The sequence below is a fragment of the Miniopterus schreibersii genome, assembly GCF_964146895.1.
Source record: "Miniopterus schreibersii genome assembly, chromosome: 9".
Lineage (NCBI taxonomy): Eukaryota > Metazoa > Chordata > Mammalia > Chiroptera > Miniopteridae > Miniopterus > Miniopterus schreibersii.
Genome location: NC_138118.1, coordinates 6,100,693 through 6,113,008, shown reverse-complemented (window position 1 = coordinate 6,113,008; position 12,316 = coordinate 6,100,693). Strand labels below are relative to the sequence as shown.

Below are 12,316 nucleotides of genomic sequence, written 5' to 3'. Positions count from 1 at the left end.
ATGCTCATCTTAATAGACAAAAGCAAAACCCAACACCCTTTCATTTCATGATAAAGACACTCAACAAACTAGGAACAGACTGGACTTCCCTCAATCTGATAAATGACATCTATGAAAAACCAACAGGTAACGTCACACCTAATGCTTTCCTCCTAAGATCAGGAACAGGGCGAGGATGTCCACCTTGGAGACTTTCAATATTATTTACATATTACTGCAATACTATTTTAATACTACTCAACACTGTACTGGAGCTGCTGTCCAGAACAATTTGACAAGAAAAAGAAATAAAGGGCATCCAGATTAGAAAATGAAGTGAAACTACTTCTGCTTGTGGATGACATGATCTTACACATAGGAAACCCTAAGAAATCCACTAAAACACCATTAGTACTAATATGTGAGTTGAGCAAAGTTGCATGATACAAGAGCAATGGATAAAAAACTCAATTATGTGTCTATATACCTACAGTGAGCAATCCAAAAATGAAATTAACAAAACAATGCCACAATAGCATCAAAACAACAAATACTTAGGAGCAAATTTAACAAAATATGTGAAAATATACTATGAAAAAAAAACTTTGTTGAAAGAAAATAATGTTCTAAATACATTAAAAGTATCTCAAGTTCATGGATTAGAAGACTTAACATTATTAAGATGCTGTACTTCCCAGACTGAATCAACACAATCCCTATCAGAAACCTAGCTGATTTCTTTATAGAAATAAACAAATTAATTCTGGACCCTTACCTCACACTACATACAAAAAGTTAATTCAAAATGGATCAAAGACTTAATTGTATGAAAAAAATTTAGAAGAAAACACAGAGGTAAATCTTTAAGAATTGAATTCTTAGATATGACCAAAACATGAACAACAAAAGGAAAAATAAATTGGGCTTCCTCAAAATTAAAAATGATTGTGCTTCAAAGAATACCATTAAGAAAGCGAAAAAAGCATCTACAGAATGGGAGAAAACATATGTAAATCTTAGATAAGGGACTTGCATCTAGAGTATATAAAGAACTCTAACAACTCAATAACAGAAACACAAATAACCCAATTTTAAAAGGGCCAGTGGATCTCCACAGAAGGTATACAGATGGCCAATAAGTATCTGAAAAAAATGTTCCACATCATTAGTCACCAGGGAGATATAAATCCAAACCAGAATGAGGTACCACTTCATACCCACTGTCCATACCTCACTTTCTACAACCTGAGAGGCACTGGCCAATCAGGCGATAAGCCCTCTGAGAGCCAATCAGAGCTCTTGGATTCTTAAAGAGACAGGAGTTGATTCACAAGGCCTGATGGTTCTTTTGGAATCAGGGTTATTTCCTGAGCAGATCCACTTCATCTTTTGCTCTTTTCAGACCAGACAGTTTTACTATAACTAGGAGCTAATACAGTTAGTACGTACTGGGAAAACATTTTATAATTTAAGAGCAGCTAATCTTATAAAATCTCCAATTTGACCACGACAAGAACGTGCTGCGTTAGCTGAACAGCTACCTCGCTGGGAAAGTGAACTAGGTTTCAAATACTCAAAATCATGAGGAAGGTCAGGCAAAGAGTTCTCAGGTACGACACCGAAAGTACAACCCATAAAAGGAAAAACTGGACTTTATAAAAATTAAATGAATGAATTTAGTTAATGAAATTTCAGAAAATCAAGAGATACAACGAAGATTCTGAGAAAGTATCTGCAAGTCATATAGGACTTGTACCTAAAATATATACAGGACTTGTATCTGAAATATATACAGGAATCTCATCATTCAACCAAAAAAGAGAAATAATGCGGCTAAAATATTGGCAAAAAATCTGCATAGACATTACTCCAAAGAAAATGTATGAATGGCCCATAAACGTATGAGATGTTCAATGCCATTAGTTACTGGGACAAATCAAATAGAAACCACAGTGAAATAACACTGAGATGAGTATTTTAAGAGTAGCAATAACAAGTGCTGGTGAGGATGTGGAAGAACCACAACCCTCGTTCATCGCTGGCAGGATGTAAGATGATGCAGCCCCTTTGGAAAACAGTCTGGCAGTTCCAGGAAAGGTCACACAGAGATGTACCATATGACCCAGCATTTCCACTTGTAGGTGTATCCCAAAGATAATTCAAAAATAAACAAAGAAAGAAAACCTCGCTGTGTGCGAGGGCTTTACTTACTCAGGTTCCACTTTAGGCCCGTTGTCGTAACCTGATTGCAAGGCTGTCCAACAGGGATGAGGCCACACCAGTCACCCTCCATTCCCGTGTCTACGTGCAATTTGTGCTTTCCCTGGAGTAGAGAAGGGATGTTCATTAACACAGAGAAAGGGAGGGACATCAGTGGGCACCGAAGACCTGGTCAGAGGCACCAGGTACACCCCTAATCCTGACAACAAATTTAATGCCAGGAGCTTTCACCTGACTTAACCCTAGTGATGATTTTACAAGGTAGCTTATGTTAATTACCACTTTTACATGAGGAAGCTGAAGCCTGCCGAGATTAAATGTGTCCAGGACCATTCAGAGAAAGGGGGCAGAACAAGGGTTCCTACCCATATCCACCTGCCAGTTCCAGAGACTAAACTGTTCCACACACTAAAGATGTGGCACGATCTGATGCAGAATTCTAGGGTCTCACTCAAACACGTGCTCAAGTGTAAATAAAACAGCGGTTCCTAAGTAAAACCTTGGCTTTTTATGAGAACTGGGATCTAAATTCCAGCATTCAAAGTCAATCCTAATAGTAGTTACCCGCTTCCCACACCCACAGACATCTAGGAGCTGCTTGGTGAGAAGTACCTCTCCCAGGAAACAGCAAATCCCTAAGGACCTAGCATGATTCTTGCATTTTGATTATGAAAACTTATGTAATTTAACATGCTTTCAAGCTTTCCATTTACGAGAAAATTAAATGTAATGCTCAATCGAAGCCACAAAGTTTGCTTCTAAATAGAATACTTGGAAACTCCTCTTCTACAAAGCAATGGTTTTCCATGTCTGTTCCATTCATTATGCTTAGGGTACACAGTCTTTATGGAAAAATACCTCAGGTCCTTATGGGAAAATGCCAAGGCATGCGTGCATCCAATAATATAATAAAAAAGTATTTTTCATCATTCATATATCCCAGAAGAAATAAGTTCCAAAGGATACTGCTTATTTTAATAAATTTTTAAAGTAGGTGTAATTATGACCTGTTACCAGACTAAGGTATCTAAGTCTCCTTTTATAGTCACTTTACTTTTATTCCAACAATGCCTTTTGAACTCTATTATAAGCTTCCAGGAACTTTATTTTGCTGTCTATAAGGCCTCACGTATGACCAGGCTCTCTTGTCTTAATCAAAGGATTGCTGTTATTGGGGGGAAAATCCTCTAGATTTCATATCAGTCCTTGAAATTTAATACAAGTTCATCTGGATCTTTACCACTATATAATTCATATACAAAATGTATGTTTTGAACATTCAATCAGAGGGCATAAACTCGATTAAAAGAGCTTAAATATATTCAAATGCAAAAAAATTTAAAGGAATATAAAATACATTTGAATTTGGCATTCATCATTGGGAGAAAAGAGGCAGCCCCTCGTGGATGTTCACCAAGCAGTGGATTAGACATGCACAGAGAACGTGCGGAGCTGGAGACACAATGCGTCGTGAAAGCACAATGTGTAGAAGGAAACTGAATCGGGGTGAGTTACATAACCCATCTGTGTAGATTAAAATAAATTCAAACACAACAAGACACTTTTTCTAGTAACAAAATTTAAACAATATTATCTATACACACTGACACGCCCGTCTGCGGGAAGGGTGGGGAGAAGGGGATGCGGCACAGGGACAAGAGGGAAGCGACCGGCAGCTGCCGAGCAGCCTTGCCCGGGGCCAGAGAGGACAACTGGCCAAGAACAGATGAGCACTGGGGACCCAACACTGGGGTCATCTGCGAAAAACAGCAAACATGCTTTCCAGATGCCAAGCGATACGAGACAGAAATTATCAGGCTCTTCTGAAGAAATAACTATTCTAATAATTCTAAACAGCAACTGAAGGAAGAGGAATAACACAGATGCTAAATAAGATGTAAACTGTGACCCACAGATGCCAATTGTAACGCACCCTAACAGACTCCGAGAGCGGGCACGAAGCCTCCTCTGTAACTGATGGGGAGCTGATGGGAGGGGGTGTTGCAGGTCTGATTCCCTCTGGCTCCAGCAGCAAAGGAGGACGCGGTGGGGAGATCCCAGCTGCTGAGGGCTGTACTCCCAGGGCCCCTTCAGGAAGCATGGCACGTGACAGGAGTCATAGGCGACCCGTAGCCTCCAGGGCACCAGAGGGAAGAGAAGACTAAGATGGGAGGGACTGCGTACCTGGCCCAGGTGGCTCTACCTGTCCCAGGTAACAGTGTCTCTGACAATGAGACTTGCTGCTGAGACTGGGACTTCATTACTTATCAAAGAGGGACTCACGTGTCCTTGGGCTGTTCTGTTTTCAATGTGTTACAGTTAATTCCCACCTTCTAACGAAGCCTTTGCGTGATGCTTGGTGGTGGTCAGCTGAACACACCAGTAGGCGCAGTGCTCCAGCTAACCTCAGGAAAGAATGCCGAAGGAAACAAGGAGTAACGTCTCGGCTCGTGGGTCCTAAGTCCCTAAGAGAAGAATCCTCAGCTTGCATCAGATAATGCAAAGGAAGCAGCCCATGGACACGTCACGTGTTATTACTCCAGGGAGAGGACGGCTGCTGCGCAACCCACCGCTTGAACATACAGCCCAGCAATGCATTCACTGCCTTCTTCATTAGTCTAAGGTGCAACACACCTTGAAAATTTTAATCTGAGAATAAACTAGCCTACATTTTTTTCTTTTGTTTCAAAAGGATATGTAGTCACATGTGCACGGTCTTTGTTTACAGATGTGCACTTAGTTTCGGGTGGTTAAAGGACAGTAATCCTGTGATCTTCTCCTATAGCCTCAAGTCTACGGGACACCTTTCAAAAAGTACAGCAAAAGGGATTATTACCCCCTCCCCAGGTTTCCTGATACATAATACACTCCCGCCTGGGTGTGACTTGACACAGGCAGGCACACAGCCTGGCATTAAAGAACCTCCCGGAGATTTATGCCATTACTGGGACCAGGGCACCTGACTAATCGCTGATTCCCACCTGTGCTCATGAATTAGCACCAGGTTCCTGCTCTGCCCCTGTTCTGAGCCTCTGAGGGCAAAGGCACTTCCATCCAGTGGCAACGGAGCAAAATCAATCAGACACTATGCTTTTCCAGTCCTGGTTATTTTTAACATGTTAACTACTTCAAAAAGGTCCTGTAATTTAGTGAAAGGGAGCAAAGATGCTGCTTTACTCCTACTCTAGATATGGGTGAGTTAAAGACAGGCAGCGTCGGGCACATGGAGTCACTTTCCCTAGACTGTAGAGCAAACGACACACACATAGGGCATAAGGAATCGCTGTGGCTTTGCTTGTATTTACCTCCTCTTTGCAAATGATGGGGACGAGTCTCAGAGAAAAGATAAGTTTGCCCTGGATTTTGTTTCGCAAAAATACCAAAGATGGCATCTAAATCCTGTTTACATCTCTGAATCCTTAAATCCAATAACTATGCCAAGTTTTATCCAAGTTATCTCAGTGTGAATGCCGGAAAATACACAGCAATTTAACAAGATCGCTCACAAAGCAACTGAACACAGGACGTACTTTCTACTCAGTGTCAGAGATTCCAGGAGCAGACGGTGGTGCCAGTTTATAAAGTGGACAAGCGCTCACCAGATCGCTGTTGAGGCTGACCTGGTGCCCAGGCTAAGGGCAGCCACGATTTCTGGCACAGGGTAGAGCCAGGGTGAGGGAACGCAAAGCAGGCCTCAGGCCCTTGAGCATTTACCCACACATGCGGCAGGGAATTCAGCAGCCCGCAGGAAAGACGAGTGAAAGCAGCAGAAGGTCCACACTGCATTACCTGGAGGAGCCGCCTGCCCCACAACAAAAACGGACGTCTGTGCTGGTGTTTCCATGTGTGACCCTCAAGTGGCCGAACGCAGTCACGAGAGAAATGGTCTCCATGGAACTTGGAGATGCAGAATCTCAGAACTAGAAGAATGTGTGTATTTTCTTTTATTCTGCTGCATAAATGTGATTGCTACTGGGAAGGGGGTGGGGGAGGAAGGAGAGGGTAGAGGGGGGATAAATGGTGATAGAAGGAGACTTAACTTGGGGTTGGGAACACACAATACAATACGCAGATGATGTGTTATAGAATTGCACACCTGAGACCTGTATGGTTTATTAACGATGTCACCCCAATAAATTCAATGACAATAAAATTAAAAATATTTTTCAACAACAAAAAACACACACAAGTAAATTGTTTTATTCAAAAGAGCCTATACTGAGTCAATGTTACATGGAAATTTACTTATCTATTTCTTTCGTTAACTTAGAATACATCCTTCTAAAAATGCAATATTCATGTATAGCTTTTAGAGTTTCAAATCATGTCAGAACCACATTTTTCAAAGTGCCTCCCACAGAACACTGTTTCTTAGATTACTTCTCAGATTCTCCTTTGAAGTCACCGTGCACGTGACCAGCATGTGAGATGTTCTAGGTCGTGTCGCAGCAAAAACCATCCACCTGAGCGAGTGTTCCCCACACTTACCTGACTACAGATCCCTGCCTACCCCTCAAACAACACCTGTCATTACCCATGGAATCTGCATTCATTAAATCCACCTACAACAGTACTGCCTTAGAATACTAATCTTGCTCACAGCATGTGAAACTATGATGTTTTAGCCCTGGCCGGGTGGCTCCATTGGTTGGAGCATCATCTCCCTCACACCAAAAGGTTGTGGGGTCGATTCTCGGTAAGGGGACATATGGGAGGCAGCCGATCGATGTTTCTCTCTCACATCGATGTTTCTCTCTCTCTCTCTAAAAAAATCAATAAAAACATCCTGGGGTAAGGATTGAAAAAAAAACTAGGATGTTTTGGTTTACTATTTCCACAGCCAGAACACAATGACATGTTCTGAAATTAGTAACTTCCAGCTGATTTACATTTTGAAAATTATTTAGTAAAGAGGGGCTAAAATCAGGTGAGTTTTGACATGATTAAGTGGTTAATGACATTACTGGATGCTTCTCCAAGAGAAAACCTCCAGATGCTGTTTATTCAAAAGTCAACAATATTTATGAAAAACCTGCTATGGTTAGAGAATATAAAAGACTATAATGATCGGCTAATTTCCTCATTAACTCCCTACCACTAGACTATTTTAAAATAAAACTGATGAAATCAATGCTTTTCCTTTGCTTTCTATCCCCAATGTATTCCAGCCTTTTTTTTTTTTTTTTTACAGTGTATCCTATCCTTTCTTTCTTTATGCCTCCCTTTCATCCAGTTGGAGAAAATAACCTGGTGAGTGCTGTCACACTAAGTTGTCAGAAATCTACTCTTGGCTCCTCCAAAAGATACCGACACTTTAAATGATCACTTCCAAAGATAATACTTATTCCAGGAGCGAGAACTCCTAATGGTAGAAACTGGACAGGTTGCACTGAAAGATGTTTTGAGTCAGAGAGTGATCACAGAGTGTTTGGATACCTTCAGATGAAGGTAATTCTGCCTACCACAGAAAGATCAAAACCCCCATGTTCTTCGGTCTAGTCCCTGCTATTTCTCCATCACCTACAGAAACCTCAAGCAAAGGGCCAGCTCCACGTCTTTATGAGAAGTCCCTATGTGTTCCAGTTAACACAGATCACTTGCTTCTAATGGCTACGATCTGCATTCGCTCTACAAACAGCAGCTTCTTTCTTACTGTAACGCATCTCTCAAAAGGGTTCATGCTGCATCCTTGAAAAGAACAAAATTTCTTTGAAGGCACAGACCCTTTATTTCTGTCCTATTTATAGCACCATGGAAGGAACACAGAAAGCGTCTAATAAATATCTGACCAATTAGTGGCTTGGAGCAAAAGAAAAAAGTATTGACAAAAAGATGTCAACACGCTTAGAAAGATATTTTTCAATTTTTGAGTAGGTGAGGGAGGGTTCAGGTGAACTGAGAGGACACACTCCAGACACCTGGAACTCTCTGTGCAGATAACATCTGCTTCACTGAACACTAGGACAAAACCACACGCAAAAAATTATGGATACCCGTCAACAGTATTCAAAATACACTTTGAGGTGTGTGCTGAGTACGAATTTTATATGGACCTCATAATACTACCTCACTGGGTTGAGAACAATTGAGATAAAATGTGTAAGAAGCCAGGAACAGGGCTTTGAACAGTCACCTGTAAATGCTGATTTTCTTATCCCTCTCCCTCTACTGGGTCCCCAGTTTAATTTGAACACAAGTTTTCCTCCCACTCTTTTCTGCCCTTGGTGACGGCAGTCGCGCACATCTTGGCGAATCCCCGATGCTACGTCCAGCCCAGACTTCTCTCCATAACTCTGGTCTTAAACATCCAATGGCCTCTGACACACCCTCGCCTCTTATCTCAAACGCGTCCCATCTACAGCTTTGACCTGAGTTGATATCTGTCCATCCTGCCAACTGCTCAGGTGAAATGTTTCTCTCCTTTTTTCCATACCCCCGAGGAAATCCCATTTAGTCTATAGTCTAAACATACCCAGAGTCCTACCACTCCTCACAATTTCCTTCACTACCACCCTACCCAAGTCACCATAACAAGACCTCCCCTGGTCCCACCCCATCTATTTTCAACTCAGCGGCCAAAGCGATCCCTTTAAAAACTAAGTCAGCCCTACCCACTACCCACCTCCGAGCCGCGGCCCTCTCCAGAGAAGAAGCCCCAGCTGCTGAAAGCTTCCCGCCGCCCTCTCCCAGCCCTGGCCCGGCTAAGGCGCTGCCGATGGAGCGCGCCTGAGGAACCACAGCATTGCTACCGAGCCCTGGCCTTGGCCTAGCCCCAGCGAGCCTGTGCCCCGCGCAGCGCTGTGGCTATGAGAGTGGGTGCCAAGGGAAGACTTCACGGGCTCGGATCCCTTCCCCACCACGTCTGAGTTTCACCTTTCTCATCCACAAAACCAGGCTAAAAGGGCTGTTGTGAGAATTCAATCGCCTGATGTGTGAGACACTTAGAACGGTGCTGCCGCAGAGTAAACAGAGCTGTGAGCATTCACTATGATTGTTCTTATCAAACAAAAGGATTAAAATGGGCAAAACGCATTACGTTTAATTTCAGACAATTTACCTGCCTCTTATCTTTTGTGTCAAGAACATTAGAATAATGATACCTTCTGAAAGCAACTGGAAAAGTACCCCATAATATTCTATATATTATGTATTGGCAAAATGTTGGAATAAATATACCTTTCAAGGTATATCAACCACAGTCTTAATTGCTATCGCAGTCTTATTTTGGTACCTCTTACATATAAGCAAGAGTCTTTAACATCAGAAAGGTAAAAATGCTGATTTGGGGGCAGGGGCAATAGTTTTTGATGTCTCAAGGGGAAACTGGTAAGACTTCTGAAATACCATGCCTTAATGAATGCAGCTCAGCCTCACAGTTCTGTCTGTAGAAGGGGTTACTACGATGAAGACACAACTGAGCAAACCAGACATGCTGTGCTAGGTCGAAGTAACAACCGGTGCTGTAGCCCCGTGTGTTCTCCACAAATCAAGTGCACTGCGAGATGGCCGTGATCACCCTCGTCTCACCTGCACTCCCCAGGCCTCCACCCTCTCCTGTTTGAACAAGTGCCTGTGTTCCTGTGTGCCTACCACTCTTTTGTTTTTAAAATATGTTTTTATTCATTTTAGAGAGAGAGGAAGGGAGAGGGAGAGACAGAAACACCAATTGCTTCTCCTACACACCCCCTACTGGGGATCGAGCCCACAACCTAGGCATGTGCCCTGATCAGGAATCAAACTGGTGACCTCTTGGTTCAAGGCTCAGTTGACTGAGCAAAACCTGCTGGCTGAGCGTGTCTACCACTCTCCAGCCATATTTCTCTGTGGGAGTCAGTCCCCACACTGGCACCCACTGACCCTGGCTCCGGGCACTCATGTCCTTGCGTGGTGATCCCACACCGACTACCAGTAACCCGTGTGGCTCAGCAGGGTACTGCAGAGGTGCTGGTGTGTGACTTCTAGGCCAAATCATACAAATGTGATGGCTTCCCCCTTACTTGTTTGCTCTTACAGATCATGTGCTCTGGGGAAAGTCCGTCACCATGTTAACAGGACATTCAAGAAGCCCCGTAGAGGCCAAAAGGAGAGGAACGGAGCTGCCCCCCAACTGGCCAGCTCCAACTTGACTCCTTGGAATCATGAGTGACACTTGGCACAGCTGAACTTCATGAGACCCCAAGCTTGAAACACCCAGAAAAGCCAAATTCTAGACACACAGAGAAACTCTGTGAGATACATGTTTCCTGCCCCTTTAAGCCACCACGTTCGTGGTATTTGTTACACAGCAGTGGATAACTAACACACTCTCGTCCCTTGCTGTCCTTTCCAGACGTCTGTCTGCAATGCCTTGTCTTCCTCTCCCCACTGCTGTTCTCCTTCTCATTCCCAATGTCCGTAATGCTTCTTTAAATGTCTATAAGACAGACCACGTATATATGTAATCTACATTTGTTCAAAAGAGTGTATGGATCCCTTTAAAAAAGTGTAAGTATGAGAAGTTTTCTTTTTCTTTGTTTCTAAAGAAAAACTACCAGCTTTTTGTTGCCCCCTTCTCTGTGTGTAAGCTGGATTCACTTCTCCCTCATGTTTTTCCTTCTGTAGCTACCAACTTGGGAAAGGTAGGGATGGAGTTGGGGGAAAAGGTTCCCCAATAATCATTAGACTTCTTCTTAATGAAATTAAGAGATAAAGCAATCATTAAGACAGAACACTTTGTGCTAGGCAATACTACATATACTCAAACGCCCCACGCTGTATGTGATTATTTAAAAAGACTACATCAAAGTAAGAGTCATATTTTGTAAAGAATTCTGCATAGTGGGAGGGGAAGGCATTAAAATATTGTACAATAACCATCTCTCTTTCTATTCCCAAAGTCATTTATTTAATATCACTTAAATAGATGATAAAATGTGATCAAATAGTTATTTTAAGTTTGATGAGGAGACCAAAGTTTCCAAAATGGGATCCTCAAACTCCAGACATAACTCAGGAACCACATGTGGGGCTGCTTTGTGTGTTCTCTACGTTGTATTTTCCACTCTTCTCATTTTTTTATATAATAAAGAATTCTGTTTTAGTTCTGCTGGTGCCAATTTATGGTTTCCTGGAAACTCCACAATGCCCGGAAAGGACAGGTAATCACAACAAAGTGGAATTACCAACATATTTATGGCCTTATCATCTGACAAGAAAGGTCAGAGCTCCTCCTTCATAACACGGCACCAGCGTTCAGGCCTCTGAAAATTGCTCCTGGATGCCAGCTTCCCTGAAATCAGAGTGGCAGCCACTCTCTAAGGGCATAAATCAGACTCTAGATAACTGATGGCACTTTCCTCTGGGCCTGCACGAGGAGGGCACTGCGTGCTCACTGCTGCGCCCGGCACATGGAAAAGCCAGTGCGCCCAGGATGTGTGGAGGGTGTAATTCCTGAAGTTGTCTAAGAAAATGGTCTTGGGGATTATAAAAATAGAGGTTTTGTTCTTGAATGTCACTGGCATTTTAATATCTTCTCTCCTTTCATTCTCCAAATCCAAATTAAATGCTATCACAGAGTCAGTGTATGCTTAGCACTATGAATCTTACCGTGACTTTGTTCCAATTAACATGTGCAAAGTGTGTGCTATTTTGGCACACTGTTCTATAAGCCAGTGACGTCATGGAAGCAAAAGAGATGTATATGTATATGTATATGCAACTAGCTACACAGAGAAAAATAAAAAATTAAAGAGATGTTTAATCAAAGGCAGAACAAAATATTTTGAATTTTATTCTATAGATGTCGGTAATTTTTGTGGTAGGGGACACTAAGAAGCTGGTCATGAGAAACCTCTGTTCTAATGATTAGTAACATCATTTCTAAATATCTGGCATTTAGTATCCCAGTAGTTGGGCATTTCCTCTGAGACCTGTGGATGCACATGGGGAAGGGCCTGGAAACCATCCCAGGTGCAAAGTAGTTGAAAATTTGGGATTTTTCATTGGCAGGCATGGCTGTCAATCAATGAGTCATCTTTTTCTTCTCTGTGAAAATAATTAAGTGTTGCTTTTCCATTTAGTTTTTTATCTCAATAAAAATTATTACGATCCTATTAAGGTCCATTCAGAGGCTTTTATA

At 42.3% G+C, this 12,316-nt stretch overlaps 1 protein-coding gene across 8 annotated transcripts in view; it reads right to left on the bottom strand.

Moving 5' to 3' along the window:
* The window catches only part of TPK1 (thiamin pyrophosphokinase 1), a 186,168-nt gene that overhangs the window by 54,605 nt on the left and 119,247 nt on the right, over positions 1 to 12,316 (bottom strand). For all 8 annotated transcript variants that reach the window (XR_013999566.1, XR_013999567.1, XM_081147514.1 and 5 more), the window contains one exon: positions 2,191 to 2,302. Coding sequence is in view for 6 of the 8 variants with exons in the window: in XM_081147514.1 (XP_081003640.1) it covers positions 2,191 to 2,302 (112 nt within the window). In the remaining 2 variants the exon portion in view is untranslated. The remainder of the gene's footprint in view (positions 1 to 2,190; positions 2,303 to 12,316) is intronic.